The 26,831-nt window shown below is 34.8% G+C and overlaps 1 protein-coding gene and 1 long non-coding RNA gene across 3 annotated transcripts in view; one reads left to right on the forward strand and one right to left on the reverse strand.

Annotated features, from left to right (window-relative positions):
• Nucleotides 1-7,184: 7,184 nt before the first annotated feature.
• LOC127853574 (uncharacterized) lies at nucleotides 7,185-26,577 on the forward strand. Of its 2 annotated transcripts, none has more exons than XM_052388227.1 (3): nucleotides 7,185-7,292; nucleotides 20,864-21,058; nucleotides 24,112-26,577. In XM_052388227.1, exons 2-3 carry the CDS (start codon nucleotides 20,885-20,887, stop codon nucleotides 25,630-25,632), a joined length of 1,695 nt encoding a protein of 564 aa, XP_052244187.1. In that variant the 5' UTR covers nucleotides 7,185-7,292; nucleotides 20,864-20,884; the 3' UTR covers nucleotides 25,633-26,577. The 2 variants fall into 2 exon arrangements, with proteins under 2 accessions (XP_052244187.1, XP_052244186.1); XM_052388226.1 differs by lacking the exon at nucleotides 7,185-7,292 and adding an exon at nucleotides 17,526-17,642.
• LOC127853576 (uncharacterized) overlaps nucleotides 26,257-26,831 on the reverse strand; it is a 36,173-nt gene continuing 35,598 nt past the window's right edge. The window contains exon 4 of the long non-coding RNA XR_008036668.1: nucleotides 26,257-26,423. This is a non-coding gene — a long non-coding RNA (uncharacterized LOC127853576). The remainder of the gene's footprint in view (nucleotides 26,424-26,831) is intronic.

The following is a 26,831-nucleotide window of genomic DNA, read 5'->3' on the forward strand; positions in this document are numbered from 1 at the left end:
TATTTATACCATCAAAAGATTGATATAGAAAAACTTTTGTGAATACAGAATAGTGTTACCCATACACGGCCATTGTTTCTTAAGCGTCGCGTAACAATGTTTGTCCTCGGTCGTCCAACCTCGTTCCACTGACGTACATAGCCAACTACCGATAGTGATAAACAAATATTTCCATTTTTAAGCCAAATGGATTGTCAAACACTTGACATTGTCGCAGAGGTGTCAAAGTACATCTAATGAAAACGCCACGTTGAGCGAATGTTTGCATTTCCATATCGTTTTCACGTAATGATTGAACTAAGGCGTTTCTGATTCAATATGTTTACGAACCTTTTTATCAAAAGACCGTGTTTATAATAAATATTAAGAAATAAAGTACACTGGTAAAAAACCCGGATAGTGTGCATTTTCGGTGAATCTTTGAAAACAGAAAGACCGATTAAATTCGATATGGCTTGAGTAAAAAGGGGGTAATCACGTGACAAACAAGATGGCGACGTCCATGCCGAGAAAGCAATTTTTCGCAATTTTATACCCTTTATTACTATTATTAAATGTTAAAATGCCGCTCACGTTTCAGCCATATTGACAAGAAAGTGATAAGCGTTTATATCGTTGTAATATTCGATCTATATCTCGAGTTTACTCGCTGCGAAATTTCTTAGCAGGTCACAAAATGACATCTGGAACAAACCTTATGTTTACGATATAGCACAACACTATATCAGCGAAATTGTGTCTTAAAACGTAGCGTCAATTGCGCAGTCTGGTCAGGAGATGTCCGCTATAAAGTCACGCAATATTTCGGATGTACAGGCTGGTTTGGAGCTATGCTTGCTGCATTTAGCATGAAACTGATTTTTTTCATGAAGCTGTCCATATAAAAGAGGCTAGTTCGTCTCACCAGGTTGGCATAATCATAACACAGAGCCTTTAAGTCTTCTCCTGGTTAAAATACAATACATGGTCTCATATGATGTATTCATGTAATCCCTTTGATCAATTACTGTAAAATACGATCAAACGATTTAACATTGGCTCACCTCGGTTCGGACCATCGTGTTTATAACGATTGGACATGAATCGTCGAGATCAAATCAGTTCAAATTTCTTGTGACTGCGACATTGGTTGTGTGTGAACTTTGGTGAATTAAAAATAAGTTTATATTTTTATGTCGTACTTTGTGTTGCTTTGGCATCCTTTACGAGAATACGACATTTTAATTATAAAAAGCACATACACTACTCGTTTGATTATGTCGATGTACTTCTTGCATAAGCTTGTGTGATATTTTTTAATGAAATTGATAATATTGTCGAAGTTTATAGTGATATTAATGGTTATTTTATGTACATATCCTTGATGCATATGTTGAACATCAACGTATTGCATGATCTCAACAATTTCATATTTATTAATGTAAAAGGAGATATATTGAATTCTTGTTTAAGATTAAACAAAAATATGTATACACTAACATACATGTACGGAAACGCTCCCATTAAAGATGAAAATGGCTGGAGATATTATACATTTTTTCACTTCACATAAACATATGCATGCGTAATTAATTTGTCTCACATTTCCATAAGAAAAACAAAACAAAACACAATATGTATTCAGGTATTTCTTGACGCCTCTAACACTAATTTGAAAAAAATTGATTCGGAAGGCAAATAGCGCTTGACGTGTCCGTTCGTTTGTACGTCTGGCTATCCTTCAATCCATCTGTCCGTCCGAACAAGGTTAAACCATAATGACAGGTATCATATAACATCATCATTGCTTCCAAATAACTTAGGTGCTATAAACACACCACATAACCCTTACCCCATTGTGACATCGACTTTGACCAAGACTTGGACTACCAGTGTAAGTCAGATCAAAAGTCTTGGGTAATCCCAAAATGACGCGTTCCGAACCACATCAATTATGCTTCCAATTAAGCTTTGATACTTGTATGGATGATGTCTGTGAAAACTTTCCATAAAACAACTTTACCTGGCCTCATTTTGATCTTGACCTTCGTGTGGACTATTACCAATTTGAGGAACAATGTTAATGTTCGTGGTTAACCCAGAATGGCACGTTTTGTCTTACATTAATACCGCTTGCTACCTAGCTTTGTTACTGCTTGGATAATGTTTTACACTACCAACATAGCCACATCGCTTTACTTGTTTTTAAACTGGAAATTGAACAACGTTTGGACACCAATTTTTGACTGATACTAATTCAGAAGTTTTTTATCGGTAAAGCCAAGATGTCCGTCCTATCTAGCACCAATACTGATGGCCACAAAGCTTCGGTACTTGCATGGATGTATCTAAACAACTCTCAACACAACAACATCCTTTGTCCTAATTTTGACTATGACATTAACGTACTTTTGGACTTTTCAGAAGATCAAAATTAATTGTTAAGTAAACATAAATTGACTTTTCGCTTACATCAATTCTACTTATGACAAAGCTATAATACTTCATTGAAAACTCAGCACACTCTCAACAAACTCTAATCACGTGACCTTATTTTGACATTGACATCAACGATAAAAAACGTCTCCAAACAAATCCTCAAAATCCACGTAAACATCAAGTATAAGATTGATCATGTATGTTTCAAATACAAAATTCTTTTTTGTATAGCGGAAATTCATTTGCTCCTCCCCCACTCATGAAACACGTGCCTTAACGGTTACATTGTCGGCACGCATTAACAATATTTATGATAAAATACATTTGCCTACAGAATGTTATTATCAGACAGAAAATCCGTTATACACAAGATCGCGAAAATAAATGTTTAAATGTCTTCACAAAAAAGGAAACATGGATTAATGAGGCTAAATAGTCGCTTCATTACATAAATTGCGAGGTATTGTCAATTAACTGCGCTTCACTTCTGTTCAAATACCGCAGCTGTTTCAATGAACGTGCAGCGACGATAATGTCAAGTAGTTAATTCGCAAGCAAAGTGAAACAAATAAACCTAGTTTTTTGTTTGATTTTGTAATATCAGTAACATAAATCACGACTATAAATTATCTTAAACTTAATTCACAAATCCTATAGACTTTGTACTAAAAATGACATAAAATACGGTTACCCGGTAGTCATTCCGCAGGTGAGTCCGTATATTTTAAAAAAGACACAGTGTTTGCTTTCTCTTTAAATAGTAAAATTAGTTAAGTTAATGAAATCAAAATCAAAATAAAACGAAGAAATCTGTAACAAGTGTAAGTGTTAATTGTTAAGCCGCGCATTGCAGTTTACGGCGGAGATTTACACTTTCATACCCGTAGCCGGGGGGGGGGGGGGGTGCGTTCGCACCCAATGTTTTTTAACAAGTAAAAAAATGTGTACTATAAGTCGCACCCAACTTCATTCGACGCAAAACCGGTTATTTATCTTATCCCTGAATCCAGTGAGTCTTCGTATTTAAGCGTTACAATAATGTTGATTTCAATAGGCTACCGACAGGTCACCATTTAATTAAATTTCTCTAAGAAGTCATTTCCAAGATAGACCGTGATTTTTATTTACATTTTTTTACCGCAGAATTGCTGAGATCAATAGAAGTTTTGACAGCAAAATGTGAGAAGATCTATGCTGTTTAGTGTTATAATGAATTTAAACCGTTATAACATTTGATCGAGGTGGACGTTAATGTTTAATGTCCATTAATTGTGACGGATCTTGAGCATAATTGGCAAATACGTCCTTTATTTCAATGTCCTTGTATACACTGTTAAGGCCTTTGAGACCAAAGGGCCAGTAGTTTTTGGTTATAGGGTCTTTATGAAGCCTTAAGTTTTATATGTTTCTGAAATTCGTTTAGAAAACAGATAAATAATTTGTTAAAAATAGTTGACAAAAGTAAAAGTAACCAGGTACATGTATACCATTTTGTTTCTGTTTAGTATTCAGGGTGCAGAATCAGCCTGGTTTTCAGGTATTTACACACGGGCTGGACAGAATGTTAACACACCGTTCAAAACTTTATTTTTACAAATAAGTACAAATACAAATTTTGCAAAAAAGAACACATGCTTATTATATAAAGTAATTCTGATGTATTTCACATTGACATACGCAGCTTAAAAATCTATATTGTAGGCACTATTTGAAATTCTTAAGAAAAATTGTTTTACAAAGTTATTTAGAAAAAAAGTAGCACTTACCGGTGTGTTGTCTTCCATTAACAAAGTCACGTGATCCTGCATCCTGGTATTGATGCAAATTAGAGATAACCCAGTTTTGTTAAACAGTGTTTGTTGTACAATACACTATAAGAACGTTTTGAGTAATGCTAGGCCTCTGGTACTATCCATAGTAACAGACAAACAAATATTTCCTTTTAGTTTGCTTGCTTGAATTGTAAATTTTTTAAATGGTAAAATACACTAATTTTATAAAGATTCCAATAAAGAGTGATATTTTACATTTGTCTTCAGGTTTTTGTTTCCTTCTTTGTGACCCGCCGAAACACGGCCTTTTCCCCTCGGATTTTTTCCCCTCAGCTGGTTAATTTTCATCTAGATTTCATCTCCCCCCCCCCCAAAAAAAAAATAATTATAAAATAAAAAATTAACCTTTAAATATATCCATTAACCTGATCCAGTATAGAAAAATAGAAAAATATTGCATAATTAAATTATTTGTTGCCTTTAATTTGTTTTAAAAACAGTAAAATATGTTAAATTGATTATTTAAGACTTATCTTCCCCATAATCCGGCGTTTTGCGCGATTTTTTCCCCAAAATCCGGCGTTTCGCGCGATTTTCTTCCCCTAGAAAAAGGCCAGGCCCTTTCCCCAAAATCAGATAAAAAAACTGTTGTTATTGTTGATTTTACTTTTTATAAATGTGTTGTTGCATATGTAAACAAAGTATGTGCGCGCATACTAGCGTTGGGTTTAACGCCGTATAATATAATGTATTTCCGTGACTGGTCGAAAAAGGGTCTAAATGAAAAACGGTATTGGGAAATACATGTATGTTATATTATATACATGTCGATCAGTCACTGAGTATAGTCAATGAAAGGGAAATTTCATATAAAAATGCTCTATAACTTTAGTCTCTCAATACAGATAAAAAGTCACCAGAGGGAAGTGTTTTACGTTACATTTTCAAAATGTTTCTAGGGGGAGGACGTTCAAACCCCCGATTGCAGGAAGGGAACACCACTTCGTTGCTCAATAACATTCGTTGATGGGAAAATTCGCACCCCCCCCCCCCCCTTTCAAAACCCTGACTACGGGCCTGACGGAAATTTATGTGTACATATACGCATTGTAACTGTCTTTTGCCGATGAACGTTCGTACAAACCCATTAAGTCGTCATCACACCTCACATTCTCGTCCGTTTAAAGCATGGTGAGTATATTATGGTGCTTACACTCATTTCCAATCGTATTCTAGCCTAAACATAATTAATATCGTATAAATATGAATTGCTAGGGTTTCCTTAATGCCTTCTGACAATTTCTGTCCTCGATTGTAACAACGCGTTCCGCTGACGTACTTAGCCAACCGGTGGGGCGGAAGCAAATATTTCCATGTTTCTCTAACCTTTGTCAAGCCTTCAAACTTTATGGATTATCAAACAAACGGTATTGACACAGAGGTGTCGGCGTATTGCTAATGAAAACAGCTCGTCGAGTGAATGTTTGCATGTTTAAAAAGTATTCATATAATAATCGAACTAAAGCGTTTCTTATTAAGTGTACAAACTTGTTTTATCACACACACTGACGTTAGAACAAATCTTAATCAAAGACAGTTGTAAGTAAACCGGGTTTGGGTAAATGTTGAAATAGTTCAAATCCAAACAAGTCGATTTGATTAATATGACAGAAGTACAGGGGTCTTAAAAGACATGAGTTGACCTTTATGCTATCATTTTTGAATTTGAGTATTTTCGAGCAGACAATTCTTAAAACAGTCAGTAAGATCCTCGTATGACGTGTATAGTAAATCATCATATTGATTCATATCATATGTTGGCTGAAAAGTCAACCACACTGATAATGCGCCGCGAATCTGTTCCATTCAATTAAAAAAATGTACAATCATCTTTAATTTAAATTTTATACAAGAATGACGTGAACGTAAAGTTGAATAATTGATTAACCGCACAGATCGGAATATTGTAAAATACACAAATAAATTATCATTTAAAGAGTCGGAGCCTTAATTTTAGAACTATCTTGTTTGAGCATTAATTCGGTTTCAACATTTTATTCCAGAATGTGTTTACAAGATAAATTACAAACATTTAAGTTTATAGGATTGGAACGTTAGCTCAGTTAGTAGGGTTCCTTTGTTCCGCCTTAATTTTGATAAAACGGTATCTTAATTTATCACTCATACACATTCAAAACGCGTTTCAGTTTAGATGCGATTAAAAACTGGCCTGACATGATTATCGTCACATTGTTAAAGATAAATCACACGGCAGTCCACTTTCCCTATGTTTGCTTTAAGGCTTGCAATTGTAACATTCCTAAAATGTGCCTTAAGAGTGAACATATGTAAAAGAGATTGAAAGACGACTCGATAACTGGAATTTCTTTTGCTGATAATGAATTATTTATGAATATTAATTATCATTAATTATCATTAAAAGAATTTATCTATTCTAAGCATATAGGACGTATTATATAAATCATCAAATACTTATACGGGTATTTAGAAGAGAACGAGTTTTATTTATTTTGTAAATATAAAAGGCGTATTATATACTAAACATTTGCTACTTATACAAGTATATATATATATATATATATATATATATATATATATATATATATATATATATATATATATATATATATATATATATATATATATATATATATATATATATATATATATACAGGGGCCCTACTTTCTGTTTCTTCATTTTTTATGTGCATCTTTCTCATACGCAAACATGTTTTCCCCTTAAACTATATGGTGAAACACATATCATTTTTAAACAGCCTGAAACAAAAAATGAAGTTATCCATCGAGACTTGGGGTCGGGCGGTATCGTTCATCTTAGACACTCGCTTAAATTTATTGTAGGACATCAAAGACAAAATCCTAACCCAGCATTGGTAAAACGTGCAATTCAGAATTTCTAAGTGAGTTAGTGCACAGTGCACACGTACGTTATCAAATGATTGGGGTTTATTTCCCAATCGAATGCAAATTTCGGTTTACAAAAGTTACAGAATCAGAGTGCAGGATCACGTGACTTTGTAGCGTTCCCCCTTTTTAACTTTAACTGAAGTAAACACGATGGTAAGTGGTGCTTAATTTCAAATAACTTTTTAATGCAATTTTTCTTAAGAATTTCGACTTGTGCATCAAAGACAGATTCTTATACTGCTTCTGGCAATGTGATATACATCAGAATCAATTTATCAAATAAGCCTGTGTTCTTGTTCAAAATTCGATTTGTTCTTCACGGTTATTTGTCATGCACGTATTCAATGATTTGTTCTTATACCTTAAGATATCGACACAAACTGCAAGAAAAACTGTCTTTTATGCACTAAAGATTTTTGAAAAATGTATTTAAATAACGTGAGATATTTGCAAAAATAAAGTTCTTGCGAGATTACATTTTGCCCAGCCCGTGTGTTAACCCCTGAAAACCCCGTTGATTCTGCACCCCGAGAATGCTTCTTAAATGGGCAGGGCAAAAGCAGAACTTTTATGTGCACATTTTCTATTAATTGTCATATTCCGAGGACTTTATTAGTCAATTTCTTAAAACTGTAAAATAAACAGAATTCGTTTCAAACTTGTTCAAAGTTTATTAAGTTTGTACATACATGTACACGCAGATATCATTATAAGTTATGATTATGTTTTGCTTTTACATAGAACTTTTAATATTTTGATATACGTGTTCGATACTTGTTGTTAAGAATATAAAGAGTTACATTTGCAATTCGTAAACGTTGCACGTATTCATGTTAAGGTATACCATGTTTGGTCGTAACAAGCCGAAGCGAATACTGTTAGTATTAGCATTAATTTCTGGAATTACTCAACAGTTCATAATATTTGCTGGTACAAGATATGCATTACCGTTATAGAGTAACAACGTATTAATTCACCAAGTACTTCTGACCAGGTTGGCACAGCGCCTTTAAGTCTTCTCCCGGATAAAATACTAGACGTGGTTTCAAGAGGCCTAATCCCTTTGATTAATTACTGTCAGACAATTTCAAACGATTAAATATTCGCTAACCGCGGTTCGGACCCCAGTGTTTGTAAGAAGACCGATTGGATCTGAACCGTTGAGATCGAATTTGTATATATTTCTTATGACAAATATTGGCGTGCATTTGTTTCGGATTTTTTTCTATGTAAATAATTATTGTAGTTTATGGCATTGATATTTTTGGCATTCTTTACTCGTCATTTAAAACGTTATAAATATAATTCACAAACACGGTCTTAAAAAGAATTTCAAATTAATTATGTGTTTATGTAAAGTCGATATTACTTCACGACCTCGTCTATTCATGAAACACGTGCCTAAACGGTTCTTATGTTAGACCGAGTTAACAATATATTTCAATAAATAAGATTTAAAACCGAATCTTATTATCACGAAGAATATCAATTGCACATAAGTTCATAAAGAACACACGTGTCAGTGCGTTAACAAACAAGGAAACATGATTTGCGAGGCTATTTAGTCGTTCGAAGGTTAATATTTGAAACCATTTGTCAATACATTGCGATTTTTATCTTTTTAAATAACGTAGCTTTTTGAATAAACTTGCAACAAAGATAAGTTCAATTACTTGTTTTGCAAGCAAATGTTCCACAATCAATCGTGTTTTTTCAAATCCTTTTTTTATATTATGCAAGCAAGGTTTATATCTAGATAATGCTTTACTATTCATTATCTTAATTGTATACAAATGAGTCGCGTTCTGAGAAAACTGTGCATAATTAATGTGCGTAAAGTGTCGTCCCAGATAAGCCTGTGCAGTCCTGTATCAGGGACGACAATTTGCGCCTTAATTGGATTTTTGCAAAGAAGAGACTTCAGTTTAACGAAAAATGTCATTAAAGCGGAAAGTGTCGTCCCTGATTAGCCTGTGCGTACTGCACAGGCTAATCTGGGACGACACTTTACGCAAATACATTATGCCTAGTTTTCTCAGAACGCGACTCAAATGTTTCTACACCTGTATAAGTTCGTCTCATTCATGTTAATATTAACGTTTGGGAACGGCCTTTCGTCGCAATCGACCAGTATTAATCATAACAACGTATCCATTATTGACGTAGCACTAGCAGATCTAGTGTCAACAACACCAGCTTCCCAGTCTTCTCATTCTCCTCCTCATCATCTTGATCACCATCAAAAACAATCGCCGAAACAATTGTTTTTTACCGTTAAATATAAGCAAATATGATTTTTAAACATGTAGCCTCAATTGAAAAATCTTTTTTACACGCTGTTGTTCTTTTTAAATCTAGTATGAGCTACTATTTTAATGTGAGAGCAATATTAAAAGTCTCTTAACCCTCTGCCAATCCATATAATGCACTAAAGCTCTGTATTATCTTCGCAGGATCACTCTCGGTTTCAATCAAACCTCAACTAGCTGTCCCTCAATCCAAATAACGCACTAAAGCGAACGCTCATGTTTGGCTGCCTCTGTCTCTCCCATTTTTCAAGTAATGCTCGGTTTATCGCCAGCACGCACTAAAACTATCCATGTATCGGTAATATTCGCACTTACCATTTTGGTCTCAATCAGACCTCAAATAAACGGCCGTAAATCCCAATCACTCACTTAAGGTACCGCTAATATTCACATTTACCCTCTTAGTCTCCATTATTCTTAAAATAGACCAGCCTGCTACTCCCTATCAAGTACTAAAGCTATCGTCAATATGCAAACTAATTCTATCGGTCTCCATCATTACTTAAATAACCGCCCAGCAATCCCAATCACTCACTTAAGCTATGTCTTATGTTCGCAACAACCGTCTCGATCTCAATCATTCCTGAAATAACTGTCCGACAATACCAATCACGTTCTAAAGGTTACGTTATACTAAATAGTTTTGGTGTGCACATTTATTTTAAGACACGATTCTCTGGGGGAGTGTGTGTTGGTCACTTTTAAGAAAATTTCGTTGTGCACATAGTAGGGAAAACAGTTGTTTCCGAGAAATTCACTCTCTTGCTTGAAGGTTTGAGACTACATAAGACTTTGACAGATGGTGGGAAACCCCCATCAACTGGAGAGAAGCCGGTTAATAAATGGCCGTAAAACAGTGACCGATGATTCGTGTCGAGTTCTTTCGTACATATCGCATGGCCTATCTTTTTTTATTGTTTAAATCAATTCGGCTTGGCATGCTCTTTTAGAAATGGTATAGTGGTGAGGGTCTCTATGCGCAAAAGTGTGACTGTATTTGTTGTTAAAGATATTGTTATATTGCGACCTAAAGAGATCGCTAATATTCGCACTAATACTCTTCGTCTTCGCGAGTCCTCAAATAGACCGGCCTGCAACCCACATTCACGAAATCGCTGCTTAGCTGACCAGTTTGCAGCATATTCTGGTGCTTACGCTCAATTAAATTCTCGTAGTAACTGTCGTAATTGACAATCACGGGTTGCCTCTCGTCTTTGAAATGCTTGGCTGTTGTTCAAGAATATCCGTATTAAATGCAACACAGCTCTTGTTTTCGAGATAATTATCAATGTCTGGGCGGTATTAAACCCCATCTTAATGCCAGCAAAAAACGTATAAATGATAAATATCACGAACAAAAACCTTGGGCTTCATAAGCGTCTCGTGACAATATTTGTGCTCGATAGTCCCGCCTCGAATCACTGACGAACTGATCCAGCTACCGGTGGGGGAAAGCAAATAGTTTCATGTTTCCCTAAGTTCAAGCCAGATGGGTTGTCAAACAAATTATATTGCCACAGAGGTCTCGAACTACTGCTAATAAAAACAGCTCGTCGAGTGTATGTTTGCATTATCATAAAGTTATCATGTAATGATCGAGTGAAAGCGTTTCTAATTATCCTTGTTTTCATACGTTTTTATCACAAGCACCGACGTTATAACACATGTTAATAAAAGGCAATGACAGTGAAACAACGGAATGGTGTAGTGTGGTAAAAATTGTTTTTTTTTTGTCAAATCCATAAAACATTTTTTATGACTAAAGTACACGTTGTTGTAAGTTAATTTGAGATGACAAATGTGATTCACTTCTTGAATTTGTGGATTTTTGAACCGACAGTTATTAAAACCAAACAGAAGATTCATAACATATGTTCGCTGGAAGTGAATTTCCAATCTCTAAGTTCAACGTAAGTTAATAATGTACTTTAGGCAGCTTTTGAAAACCATCCCCGATATACGTGACCATATACAAAGATTATATATTTAGCAACAGACATTATGTCGTTTCGGGACGATGTTTCTGTGTACGTAAAATACTTTACGGTGTTTATAAATGCAATAAAGCACAATGTGTCCCGATATAATATTGCGCCGTTAAACCGTTTCAAATGGACATTTGATCCCCACTGCCAATGGATAACTAGCTCTTATTGCTTCGGGTACTGTCCATTCATTAGTTATTTATTCATAAATAAAGTGCACAAACTACTGAGAGTTTGTAATGTTTAAGATTATTTCATTGACAATTTACTGAACCAACAACCCGATCCGGTATTACAAAAACTTCCACGGATCCGCGGGTATTTTTCGACCCGCGAGTCAGTTTCCTTTTCGGGTACCCTTTGGGGCCCTATTTTCTTTCACTGATTTCTTAAATACAACACAAAAAGTAGACGTTGAAACTATTTTAGAGTGAAAAGTGTCGATATTGGTCTTAGAAATGCTATAAAATTGTCATCAATGGCATTTGCTGGAATGGAAACGACACAGGTCGTTTGCAAAATGTTTGCACACTGAAAATAGATTGTAGAATCTTTCTAAAATATTACTTTGAATTTAAACGTGGGTTGTCTTTAACTTGCCTTTATTAATATCTACGATACCGATAGTCGACTATTTAATGCATTGACACGTTTGAAACAGTACCGATCGATTTGCAAAAAAAAAACGATCAATATACATAAAGAGACTATAAAGAGACATTTACACTATAATTGCGCCATTATGAAATATTTAATGGGTGGGCCATTATATAAAAATTCGCTAGACGCAATTTATTTTGTCATACTATAAACGATATTCTTTTGTAATGTAAGGTACCATGTTATTAAATGAACAAGGAGGCTACCTCTAATACGGGTGCGATATGCTGTAATTTATTCCATGAGTGTTATAATATCCAATGCAAATACACTTTGACAAATAATGCGGACGCATTATGGGTTAGTCAAACAAAACTTGCCTTGAGTGAAAATTGATTCAACATTTGTATGACATGTGCTACTGAATAATTGAACTACGTAGCTATTTCATTGATGGCTTGATGTGTCACAAATATCAGACGGACATAATTAATCAGGTACCGTAATTTTTTAATTTATTCGCAAGACCTACTAACTTTATTTATATTGTATTTAAGCGTGAAAACTACATGAAAATGAACAGAATTCAAAGCAGTTAATCAACTATACATATAACTTTATTAATTATTCTATGAATGTGAATTTAAAATAATTTGAACGCGTTAAACTTTTTGAAACTTTAAAGAAAATTAGTTTTTGTATGCTATTGATAATATTCACTAGCTTCAAATATGCTTTTTTTAATTATTATACAAATTTTAAGGTTAATTAAGTTTTATTTATATAATATATGCGAAAACATTTTTATATGTCGTACATTAATTGTTTAACGTTTAGAGTTTTATGTAGTTATATTATACGGAAAAAAAGTTTAAAATCATAATAATATCTTATTTTGTTTCTATAACAACGACTGTAAAAAATGTCGATTCTTTTTTTTTTCATAACTAGAATGATTTAAGGTCGCGGATCTGTTTGAATCCAGTGTAGGAGAGTTAAAATCGTTTTAGTGTCGTATTCCGCATAAAATCTGAGTTTATAAATAAAAGACGTAAGAATGGAATTGAGTACACTAAAAATGACGTCGTGACAATGAAGAGTGGAATTGACTACACTATAAATGACGTCGTGACGGTGCAGACTTGAATTGAGTACACTAAAATTGACGTCGTGACGATGCGAGTGGAATTGAGTACACTAAAATTGACGTCGTGACGATGCAGATTGGAATTGAGAACACATTAAAATGACGTCGTGACGATGCAGACTGGAATTGAGTACAATAAAATTAACGTCGTGACGATGCAGACTGGAATTGAGAACACTAAAATGACGTCGTCACGATGCAGAGTGGAATTGAGTACATTAAAATGACGTCGTGACGATGCAGACTGGAATTGAGTACAATAAAATTGACGTCGTGACGATGCAGAGTGGAATTGAGTACATTAAAATGACGTCGTGACGATGCAGAGTGGAATTGAGTACATTAAAATTACGTCGTGATGATGCAGAGTGGAATTGGATACACTAAAATTTACGTCGTGACGATGCTTGAGTACATTAAAATGACGTCGTGACGATGCAGACTGGAATTGGATACACTAAAATTTACGTCGTGACGATGCAGACTGGAATTGAGAACACTAAAATGACGTCGTGACGATGCAGACTGGAATTGAGTACAATAAAATTGACGTCATGAGGATGCAGACTGGAATTGAGTACACACAAATTGACGTCGTGACGATGCAGACTGGAATTGAGAACACTAAAATGACGTCGTGGCGATGCAGAGTGGAATTGAGTACATTAAAATGACGCCGTGACGATGCAGACTGTAATTGAGAACACTAAAATGACGTCACGACGATGCAGACTGGAATTGAGTACACTAAAATGGCGTCGTGACGATGCAGACAGGAATTGAGTACACTTAAATGACGTCGTGACGATGCAGACTGGAATTGAGTACACTATAAATGACGTCGTGACGATGCAGTTTGCAAAGTGAACAAATCGAGTAACCACACATATCGGATATATTGTAAAATGCAAAAATGATTTTTTTTTTCAAAATTCGAAGTTATAATTTTCCGCATTTAATTCTTTGGGAAAAATGTCCGATTAAAAGGTGTCTTCATTTATCACTCTTAAAGATTAAGACTCGTTTCAGTTTAGATGCGATTAAAGACTGGTCTGACATGATTACCGTCGCTTTCTTAACGATTTATCGACATACCACTTTCCCTGTGTTTGCTTTAAGACTTACCATTTAACCCTTGTTACAAAATGAACAAGAGTTTTAGAGACGACTCTATGTTCGGAATATATTTGATGACTACCAACGTCGTCGTCGTCGTCGTCATCATCATCATCATCATCATCATCATCATCATCATCATCATCATCATCATCATCATCATCATCATCATCATCATCATCATCATCATCATCATCATCATCATCATCATCATCATCATCATCATCATCATCATCATATCAGCATCAGCAGCATCAGCAGCATGATCATCATCATCATCACCACCACCACCATCATCGTCATCATCGACTTACTTTTAAATTTCATCGGCAGAATAAAATACGTGTTTTCTTCATAAGTCTCCTTCTGGAGAGGATCTGGTTTGTACAAACTCTTTCTCATCCTCGTCGTCACCACCAATAGTAGAAGCTGTAGAACCAATAACAAAATAAGCAAATAATCGATTTTAGCGTTGATGTTATCACACAAGTAATTATCATTATTTCCCTACTCCACGGCTACATCAGCGACTTAAACATCATTATCTCTTGTTATAAGCTGCTCCATTCTACGGCTAAACATTTTCAGTAAAAAATCATCATTTTAATTAAGTATCCGGTTCGGTAGAGTGAAAAGGGTTTAATAGCTAGTATTTTTTCTATAAATTTAAAGCAGACATGGTCTGTATATCATTAAAGAAAAACATTTTTAATTCACACCCTGTGGAATTAGTACACTCGTAGATGTATGCGTTTTCGTATTTGTAATAAAGCAGTGTTTCTTAAGATCTGTGATATTGTTAATGCAATAACAAACCGACGAAGACATTTTTTCTGTTAAATACCCGTTGTTAACCGTATTGATTCATTGTTATAACCCATCGAGACACAGGGTCGGCCTGTACCGTATATCTCGGACAATCGTTTTAATTTATTTTGGGATGTTAAAGGCACTTTCCTAACATTGGTTGAACGTGGCATATTAATTAGACACGCTGAGTGAAAATAAAAAAACACCAATATATTTATAGATATCTACACACTATACGTCATGTGTCACAAGCGTGTAGAATTGCTTTTAATAATTAGTTCGAACAAAATCTATGTGTTTTTTTATATGGTTTTGTAAGTGTATGTTATCACATGATACACTTTGTTTACTACATAGCATTAACATAACGATTTTTTTATTAAACATGTGTAATATCGCTTGTTATCGTTTTAATTGGCTGCTCTTGATTTGACTGACCAATCATGTTACGTTATTTTGCTGAAGTGATGTTGCCACGTCACAACTTCCCGGTTTTATGCGTTACGTAAAAATTAAGTTTCTTTGCTATTTAAAAATCATGGTTAAAAAGACCTGACACTCCTCAAGGATAGGCGAATCGTTTACACATATATCATTAACTATTTTGATAAAATATGATATAAGATAACAATTTGTCAGATCCTTTTTACAAATAACCCAAATTGTGTAATGATTAACGATTTCGTACTAAATTCGCCGCCTGCTTCAGCTAACGTTATGTTTAAGTTTAAGGGACCTGTTCGCGTTTTGATAAATTAAAAAAGTGAAAAATAATAGTTTAGATTTGCAAATTTTCGTTGTATTTTTTGTGTGCAAGTAAATAGTTATACTGAACATTTACAATGCTCTAAAATATCCAGTATGTGCATCTTTTGACGATTTAAAAATCTGAAAAATTTAAAGCGTTACAAACGCGAAAAGATGGAATAATTTGGAGAGATCTTTTGTTATCGTTGTATTTGTACCATTACAATAAGTGCGTTTTTAATTTATAAAGTAAATAATACCTCTGTAATTATATTAGCACGGATGGCCGAGTGGTTTAAGCGCTACACTTTTACTCCAAGGGTCGGTGGTTCGAGCCCAGTTGTGGATTACTTTTTCTCTTTCTTTACTTCTATTCTTGTTTTATACTGGCGCTCTTTAATTTCGTAGTTTACTTTTATCAATTTCAAATATTAATGGGAACTCTTTGAAAAATGCTGAAATCTGTGAATAAGTCCCTATAAAAGACTGAGCCCATTTGGAAAAAAAATGTCAAAGGCACTGCATACATTTCAGATGTATTACTTTCTAAAGAGTAAGCTTTTACAGCAAGGTAGATATTATCGAGTAATATAAATTTCCTCTTTTAAACAACTTTAACAATTTTAACATTTTTTCAATATTTTTCCAACAAGTATCAACGACTTTAAGTCTAAACTCAAGATCCTGGTCCATGGTAAGACATATACTCTTTTATTTAGATTTTTTTTCTATTTTGGACATTGACGTGTTCGAATGTGTTCTATAGCAGTGTGTGATGTTAACCCAATTCTTAACAAGAATGGAAAAGGCCACTCCAAAAACCTTATTCACAGTTTTGATTCATGTACACACGAGGTTACTGTATCGGTGATTTGGGCCGAGTTATTGCCCTTTTTTAACTGAGACTTAAAGCTTTAAATCAAATTTCTCAAAACATTTTAGCGTGATTTGTATGCAAGTTAACAAACTTTACCACAAAGTGATTGGTACGCAAGTTAACAAAATTCACCACAAGGTGATTGGTATGCAAGTTAACAAACTTCACCACAAAGTGATTGGTACGCAAGTTAACAAACTTCACCACAAAGTGATTGGTATGCAAGTTAACAAACTTCACCACAAGGTGATTGGTATGCAAGTTAACAAACTTCACCACAAAGTGATTGGTATGCAAGTTAACAAACTTCACCACAAAAAGATAACTCCATCCAATAAAAGAGTCTGACGACTATCAAATAAGAGAAAATTGAACGCCCAGAACCCATGTCTGTGTTCTTGTATAGTTTCAGCTTTAAGTTCATTTAAATGTTTATGGGTTTTAGTCGTATTATGTCACAGTAGCGATGTGAAATTCATTTGTCATTCTCTCTAAATAGAATGTTACATTTTTGTTGTTGACATGAAATCGAATTATTCCTTCCAGCCATCAAATTGTTTGTATGGTCTTAAAAGTAAGGTCACATAAATAGCTGGTACAAGAGTTTTGTTTCTGTGATAGACCAACCACATACACGCGTTCTTATCGTGTAGGCCTATTCACTACAAAGAGCCTTTAAGTCTTCTCCCGGGTAAAATACAAGTCGTGGTCTCAAAAGGTCTTAATGAAATCCCCTTGATTAATTACTGTCAGACAATCTCAAACGATTTAACATTCGCTAACCGTCGCACAGATCTCAGAGTTTGTTAGCAGACCGATTGGACTTTTGTCATCGAGATAAAATCAGTTTTAACCTCTGTGATCGTGGGTGTGTGTGAATTTTCGGGAGTTTAAAATGAGTTTGTATGAAAAGTATGTTATAATTTATGTTGGTTTTATTGGTATTCTTTGCGGGGAATATGACATTTAATTTTTATCGATTTTAAAGAGAGTATTAATTTATTACTTGCATTGACTTCGCGATCTTTTTGTTGAAGACGACGTATTTGTATAATGATGTTAATGATTATTCGGTTGATTTACTGTAATAGATTGACGTGTGTGTGTGTGCGACTGTGCGAGCGAGCGTGTGTTTAAATATAATTTGATACGTCTATTTATTTAATGATCTCGGCAAATTTATACACCTAGAGGGAATGTTGACTACTGTTTTAGCTATGAAAACTCAGTGCTTGAATCGCTATATACAATAATAACATTAATATTCAGGAAGGAAATAGTATACATTTCTTGATGATAAAAAATATACAATTTTTATACATTAAAATTAAGGACCACAATGGAAATAAGAGATTAAGTTTTCTTTTTTGTGTAATCCTTGGTATAATGTTATTGGCATGGTTTCATTTCTCATACATGGTTTTGTTTTACTATTTTATCATGTATGTAGATATGTTTTTTTCATGTTGTATCATAATACTGAAATAAATCTATCCTTCTATACATATATACATGGGCAGCACCACTGGGTTATGTATTTCAATAATTATGCCATCGACTTGATATAAAGAAATATTAATTTATTAGTGAAAAGAAAATATAATTTAAACAAAAACCAATAAAAATGCATCTTTACGTTACCAATTAAAATACATATTCCTAATAGCAAACATATTTAGTGGTTAATAAATTCACGAAAATAGGTCCCGGAAGATGGACGTTTTCTTCTATTATTATCTTTAATGACTTTTAAATAACTATAATTCTGTTGGACATTTGTGTGTAGTTTTGTTCAAAAACTTCATATACTTAAGATACAAACACTCATAAAACGGTGAAACGTACCTTCAAGTGAACTTTTTTGAAGTGCATTCAAATTTTAGTGGTCAATTATAAAATACGTCTCAAATACACACCGGTAGTCATAATCGAAATCCACTCATACAACAACTATTAGTTTATGCATCAACCTTACAAAATACAATTTATGTGTTGCGGAAATTACTTTGTTTCGAGTCTATTTATGAATCACGTGTCTGAACGCTTCTATTGCCGGAACGCTTTGAACTTATTCATAATAGAATATGTTTGTCAAAAGAACCCTTTTATTATCAGGCGAATAATCCGTTTCGTATAAGGTTGCAAAGAATGCATGATTTACTGCATTGAGTGTAACGTATTATCAATTAACTGCGATTTTCTTCTTTAAAGTACCGTAGCTGTTTGACTAAACGTACATAAACCATAATTTGTTTTTTTTCAAAGTAGGTAATTATTTTTGAAGCAGATGTTCCACCGTCAAATGCAGGCGTTGCTTTTTGTGTTTGAAATATATCTACAATACAGCCTATATTTTAAGTGTTATGTCCAGTTTATCTCACAAACTAAATCATCTTAATATGATCTTAAAGAGTTTAAAATTGTCGCAACATAAATTATAGCTTAAGTCATTGCAGTTAAGTCACACATACTCAAACTTGTATTCATATTTAACGTTACGTGCTTCCCTTTTATCGAAGTAATATAGCCTGCTGCCGTATTCGCAAAGATCCACAAGTAATGTAGCCTGGGACCGTATTCGCAAAGCTCATTACGTAATGTAGCCTGGGACCGTATTCGCAAAGCTCATTACGTAATGTTGTGAAATGATTCCTATAAATGATTCCTATAACCGCTCGCAAAAACGGCGTTAAGGGGTTGAAACATATGTTTTAGTGCTTAGCGAATTATATACATTAAATGATTTGTTTGAGTTTTTTCTGAAGTTGTACAAATTTAAGGCGCACAGCAAGAGCTAGAAACTCTATTTTTGTTAGGTACCGCACCAAGCAAATATAATTTAAATTTAACTAACACCTTACCACCGTTTGAAAACACTTTAATTACTTATTTCGAGCTTCTAATGCTTTTTTAACATAAGCCGCATGTTAAAATTTTAAAGCATTAACAACAACAACGTACACTTTTCGCGTGGGATTTATTTATTTAAATTATTAAGTAAAAAGTAAGTATTAAGTTGATCTGTACAAAAAGTAAAGTAATATGTAAAAAAAATAGCATGGCTCTTGGAAAACGGGCCTTCATGCATATGCGTAAATTGTCCGCACAGGCTACGAACCTTTCCGCTTTTATCATATTTTTATTTGAAGGAAGGCTTTTCTTAGCGAAAATTAAGTTTAGTATATATGGAACAAATGCCGCTACTGGTGTTCTAGTCTTAAGTCGGTTGATTACCGAATCTTTTTAAAACTCCGCAAATATTTTAGAAATCTCCCAACAAAAGAATTTGATCTGTGAACTCATGCCGTAAAACGTGTTGATCCTAAGATTTTTGAGAATAACAATCATGGATGTTTTATTTGTTCAAATAAAACTAACTGGACCGAGGTTAGAATGCGAAGCGTGTATAGGGCTTTTTCTTGAGGATTAAAACGCGTGTTAAATGTCAAAAGAAAGTTCCAATATCCGATCAGGGATAGAAAGCGAGAATATTAAGAACTTTTGTTATCAAAACGTTCCGACATCGTCTTAATTTTTAGGTAAATAGCAATTAAAACTCAACTGTTGCGAGTTGGACTGCAGTTGATTATTTCAATGTTTGTATAGCGATTTTGTTAATTATATGTCACCGCTCCACTTGACAAAGTGAACTTCATTGCGGACAAATCCATTAAGCACGCTGCCTCAATTTAGTTGGCAGGTTTTAAACTACGACACAATAATGTTTTAATTTTTAGTAGAACTTTATGTGCAGGTTTGTTTATTTAAATTGTTACGAATTCTTATTTTATGAACATTATCATTTTGATTAAATTAAAACTATTCCTCTTCTTCTTTACTTTCTAATTCTTCGCCTTTTCATAAAAAAATAAATAAATCTCATCATAATCGTTATCAAAGTAATTTTTTTATTATTATTTTAAAATCAGAGGCGAAGTGGTTGTTATAATTATGAATAGCGTATTGTATAACTGGTGAAGACGACGAAAAGGGGTGATAATGATATGGAGGGGGGAGGGGGAGAATGATGATGATGATGCTTCACCTCAGAGCGGCAATGCAAACGCAAGAAAGGCCAAAAAAAAAACAATTTGTTTATATTTCTTAAGAAAGCCCACTCCTGCTCTTTTCAGTTTCACTAGCAGGCGGGGAAAATGCCGGCGCTAATGAGCACAGATAAGTTCATGAAGGCTGAGCGGAAGAACCGGCTGGAGGTGCACCGGCTGGGACTCCAGTGCCGCCACTATGACAAGGAGACCGTACGCTTCAACTACGATATCGAACGAGAAAAGCGGCACATCACCAAAGCGTTCAAAGGTGTTATTAAGGTACGTATTTAGAGGCGAGTTTATTTGAGTCGCGTTCTGAGAAAACTGGGCATAATTCATGTGCGTAAAGTGTCGTCCCAGATTAGCCTGTGCAGTCCGCAGAGGCTTATCAGGGACGACACTTTCCGCCTAAATTGGATTTTTGCTAAGAAGAAACTTCATTTAAACGGAAAATGTCATAAAAGCGGAAAGTGTCGTCCCTGATTAGCCTGTGCGGACTGCACAGGCTAATCTGGGACGTCACTTTACGCACATGCATTATGCCCAGTTTTCTCAAAACACGACTCATTTTGTTGTATGTTAATGCTTGTTTTAGCTCACCTTGCACTGAACCCGGATACATCGATTGATGCCTTTGGTATCTAACTTTTGGTCATGTAATGTCTACGGGGCCAAAACTGGCCATACTGAGGAACATGGTTTATTAAGACTAAAAGACGTATAAAAAATAACGAAATACAACAACCAATCATTTATCAGATGAGCACTTTTGGATATCTTGGCCTTTTTGTCAGAAACAAGCTTTTGTAATAAATTAAAGTAAATCACCCAAAGAAAACTCGAACTGTTAAGTGAAAACAAGTTGTTTGTTTCCAATATCTTCGATCAGCCATAGTCTAGCGCCATCAATCTTCTTTTTCAAACGTTTAAAATACTAATAAGGATTTTTTTTAAATGAACTTCGCATGATAAAAAAAGTTCAGAGTCTTAACCAAAAACTTGGATCGGTCGGGTTGGTGGAAAAAAGTTAAACGACTCAGCGATTTTTTCGAAGTCAAACAATAATTAAAATGAATATTAAAAACATCGAATGAACAATCAATCTTTCCTTTCGATTATTGATTGGCGTCGCTCTGGAGAGCGGCGACTAGTATGTAATGCATTTTTTTCGCTTATGGGAGGAGGAGTTATTTTACAGATCAATGTATATATTTTTGTTTTAAGAATATCTTGCATAGTGGTGATTTTTTGTGTAAATTAGTGTAAATAAGTACTGCATTTGTGCCTATTACATTTATTACAACATTTATTGCCAATAATGCAAAGCTAATTGTTTTAATTAATAACTGATCCACAACTGATCACAGGGGAAAGATCACAGGGACTGGGTAAATACGCGAAACTTTCTGGTTTTGTATAAAAACAAAACATCATCAAAATATATTTATTTTGTGGATTTTCTAATTTGCTTATTTAGTGGAGAATCAATGTAATACGATATTTGACGACCTATCGCGCAAGCAAGTTTATTGGAACGCGTAGTGGTACGAAAACGTACAATGTATTAGTTTATTAATATACATATAATAAAGATCGCTTACACAACTTCACCAAATAGCAGTACATAAATGATGTCAGCCGGAATTGCTCAGTTGGGAGAGCGTTAGACTGAAGTTGTTTACGCAACAATCATCTAATCATATTTATGGTTGTCTATCTTAGGCCCTAAGTACTATCCCTACCACATATAGAGCGCGAAGCGCGACACGTATTTTTGATTGTAACAATGAGTTGCGATAAAGGAAGCAGCCGCTTATCAAGGAGGAGCTGTGTCCCAGCAACCCGTTTCCCTATAGTCAAGCACTCCTCGGAGTTTTTTTTTTAAGAACCACATATAGAGCGCGAAGCGCGACACATATTACTATCCAGGTGGTATGGGCCTTTAAGCATTATCCGACCATTACGTCCATAGTTATCTTCCTTAGAATTTGAGAAATTTTGAAATCGTTGTTCGAAGTCCAAAATTTTCATCCGATTGTTCCCAAACTTGCACAGTTTTTTTTATCAATGAGGACCCAACCCAAACTCTATATGAGCAATATCGGACCATAAGTCCAGAATAATGTCTCTTTGAATTTAAAAATAAAAGTGAAAAACTGCTTGGTTAGGTGATTATGTCAACATTTTTCATCAGATTCTTTCCAAACTTACAGTGTCTTCATATCAATGAGCATTTTTTACCTCATTTAAAATGAGAAACACCGGGACAATAAGTGCAGATTTTTTTTCTATTAAATTTGACAAAATAAACAATTTCCACTTGTTCAAAAGATTTCACAACTTTCGTCTGAATCTTTCCAAACTTGTTAAGTGTTTTTATATCAGTATTACTCGAACCCTATTGAAAATGATTAATATCGGAGCAATAAATCTATTATGATCTTTTACTGAATTTCAAAGTATTGTGAAATGCAGCTTCTTTATGCAATTTACAGTTTTCATTCATTTTTTTTCAAACTTTTACAGTGTTTTCATATCAATGAGTACTCAAGCCCTATCGTAAATGAGAAACGTAAGAATAAGTTCAGAATCATCTCCCCTTGAAGTTGAGAAAAATATGAAATTACGCTTACAAGATGAAGCAGATTTTTAAAAACCTACACAGTTCTGTTCCATTAATGAAAACTGCACACGGATGCCAGTAAAAAAGGAAACCAATGTAAATAAAATAACTATGAAATATTTGGGGGTTACAACACAAAATCATAGATACTGGTTATTTGGGGGTTATAACACAAACTTATAGATAATGGTTATATCAGTATCTTTTTCTATTTGTTTAAAATAATCGGCCAGTATATTAATATTTACAGTAGAAAAAAAATCGTTCCACGTAACTTCATTGAGTACCTTTTACACAGAAATTCCCGACGCCCTTTGATGCTTTGCATCAATACTTATCTTGTGCATCGCTTAATTACGTAAAGCATTAATCAACGGTCGTCTATGTAAGTATTCATGCAGGCAATACAGTCAAAAAGATTTTTGCATTGAGCAAAATGATTCCACATTTCTGCATGTTATGTTAAACCCACAATTTTCGCAAATTCCGATTTTTTATTATGAATTTCATGTAATATATGTAAAACTTTGCAACATTCGGTATATTCCCGTTTAGACCTCCCGTGCGACCGAATTCCGATTATATATATATATATATATATATATATATACATTGTATATATATATATATATATATATATATACAGTGTTCCAGTATTATTTTATATCGTGTTAATATATGTTGTAAGATTGCATAATCTCCCTTTAAGACTTCCGGAGCAAGCGACCTTGGCATCCCGCCGCGCAACGAGAAGGACACGGATTACGAGAAATGTCCTTCCTACAAACAGGGACTCAAGCTGAGCAACAAGCGTCTGCTGCAGTGGAGGGAGTGCGAAAAACAGCTGCTCAAGTTCATAGAAAACCACGAGAAAGAGCGAGAGAAGCGAAACCGGAAGTTGGTGTTGCGCAAGCGCGAGACCGAGTATGACGTCCTACCTCCAAAGCGTGTAGACGAACTCGAAGATGATGTGTTTGTTGATAACGACTTAGACAGCTTAGTTACAAGTGATAAAACATCAATAAGTGAGATTATCGGTGTCCGTGAAGATTCCGCAAATGTGAATGATGTTTTTGATATTAAACAGTGGGAAAAAGACGTCATTGAAAGTTACAAAACGTCTGTCTGCAAGCACGCTTCCAGTAGTAAACCTGTCCACTCTACGCACACTTTAAGATCACAATCCTCACAGGCGTTTACGAATGGAAAAGGTCAATTTAACAATTCGGAGAAGAAAGTAAGACCACACACTGCGCATGAAAGGTCAAGGCCATCTTCAGGCGGCTGGTCCCTACCGTCTCGACCTGTGTCAGCTAAAGTTCAAATTGCAAACGAAACAAAATTCCTAATCACAAAAGAAAGTACGTACATCAAAACGGGTCGCAGTTTTGAGAAGCTTTTTGACAACCGTCCTGTGGACAAACCGGTGATTGTGAATAACTATCTCAATACTTTAACCCCGTTCCCGCATGTTTCTGCTGAGAAGGAGCCCAGCATTGCGTCCATGAGCACGCTGTGTCCGGTACAAGAGGGCGACGAGGATGACGAAACTGACGAAGCTACCCAAACGAACAATAACCAAGCCAGAAGTATTGACAGTAATGGCGTCCCTGAGCCTTTTGACGATTCTCGCGAACAACCGCAGCTAACCTCACATCAAGAAAGCTTGGAAACATCACTGAAGCTAAAATTCCAGAAGCGTCTGAAACACAAATTATTGCGAACGCGCTCGGCTAATGCTAGTCTCCAAACTCAAAACCAACGCATGCATTTTAAGCAATCAAACTCGGATCTCAGTTCGTACGCAGACGGCAGTCGTCGATCTAGACACAACTCGGACACCTCAAGTATGATAAGTATTCCGAGGTCAAGGACGGGTTCAATCGTCTCCAATCACCGACCGAGCATCTCGCTCGGGATTCCCGCGGACATCGAAGAGATTTCGCGAGATCAGGACAAGCTCGCGAGCGGCATCACAGCGGAGAAGCCACTCGCCTCGAATAAACTTGTGTCCATATCGAAAGTTGTGCGCGCAGCAATGACCTTTTCTCGGGTTGCTAGGAAACGCGCGTTGTTGAAAATGCAGGAGGAAAACTCGTCTGACAGTCACGAGATTGTGAGACAAGAGCGGATAAGAAAACTTCAGTCGAGACAGAGTGTGCTAAATATCATTGCTAGTCAGTGGAGTCTTGACAACAAACCGGACGTGAAAATCGAACAAGTGGAATAAGCTGTGTTTTCCGCTTATTGTTTGTTTTTGCTTTATTTATATAATGCTCAATTAGAATCCTTTTTATTTATAATGTATTAATCACACATTTTCCAACTATTTCTCAAAAATGTGAATCGCTGTACAGTGGTTGGATATCATTCATAGATAAACATGTGTTCCCACACTTAGAAAACATAGATCATTATCGTCACCAATATTTAAACTTTTTTTTCCGTTTTGTTCAATTCTGTATAATGTCAATATTAATTAATTGGTAATCACACTCATCGTAGAAACGTCTAAGATAATGGAGTAAAAAGAATATAAATAAAGCAGAACAAAATCACATTAAAGGTGTTTAAGATATCGCTTGTAAATGTTTAAAATGTTAAAGAGACGTGTATTATCTTTTAGTATTGAAAGTGAACTCACATTCATCGATCATTCAGAATTATTATTGAAACGTTGTCTCGTGAGTGATACATTTCAAATGAATCGCTTTGTTAGCTAAAACAGAGTAGTTTGTTTATTATATTGCAATTCGAGTCAAATTTTATTATAATTATATTAACATAAATATGCAAACGCAAATTAATCCAAATATATCGTTATTTGTTAATAGTATTATTATATTAAGCACACTTTCAAAAATACGTTTTCTTGGATTTACTTGTTCCAAACATGTTTCAAATGAATCGTCTCCATGACAAACATTGTTAACGCATTCGACCACGGAGTGGGGGGGTCGAAGAATCGAATCTTGCACAGGTCTTTATCTGGTATGTTCTTTTACCTCGACGTTTGTTTTCCTATAATCAAAATGTACATAGTGCATTACCGGTACTTGCGGTCAACAGTAAGATATAGAGAATAAACATTTCGGGTACTGAACTGCGTTTTGCACCCTTACATATTTTGTCACAACAAATATGTTAAACAATAAACATAAATGACTTCTTTTGATGTGACGATTTGTGTTATCATAAAAAATCCTTCGTTTACAGTTTTCAAGCTAAATTACGTTCCTACGGATTATACTGGGTTTCGCCCAGGCAGTAATAACCTTCGAGAAGTTAATTTCTTTACTCCTTTGTCGTTTTACCGATATTGAAAGAGTAGAAAAATAGCAATTACTTGTATTTATAATAGCTTACACCGGTAACAAAAGCACTTTGAACTTGTTAAAACGCAATTTATTTCTCGTTAACGAAATGTTT

This window comes from Dreissena polymorpha, chromosome 12 (assembly GCF_020536995.1).
Source record: "Dreissena polymorpha isolate Duluth1 chromosome 12, UMN_Dpol_1.0, whole genome shotgun sequence".
In the NCBI taxonomy this organism is placed as follows: domain Eukaryota; kingdom Metazoa; phylum Mollusca; class Bivalvia; order Myida; family Dreissenidae; genus Dreissena; species Dreissena polymorpha.

Excerpts from the sequence above, each read along its gene's own strand:
- LOC127853574 (XM_052388227.1), top strand. The coding sequence starts at position 20,885 with ATGCCGGCGCTAATGAGCACAGATAAGTTCATGAAGGCTGAGCGGAAG. Across the intron at positions 21,059-24,111 it reads CGTTCAAAGGTGTTATTAAG|ACTTCCGGAGCAAGCGACCT; the intron begins GTACGTATTTAG and ends TCTCCCTTTAAG.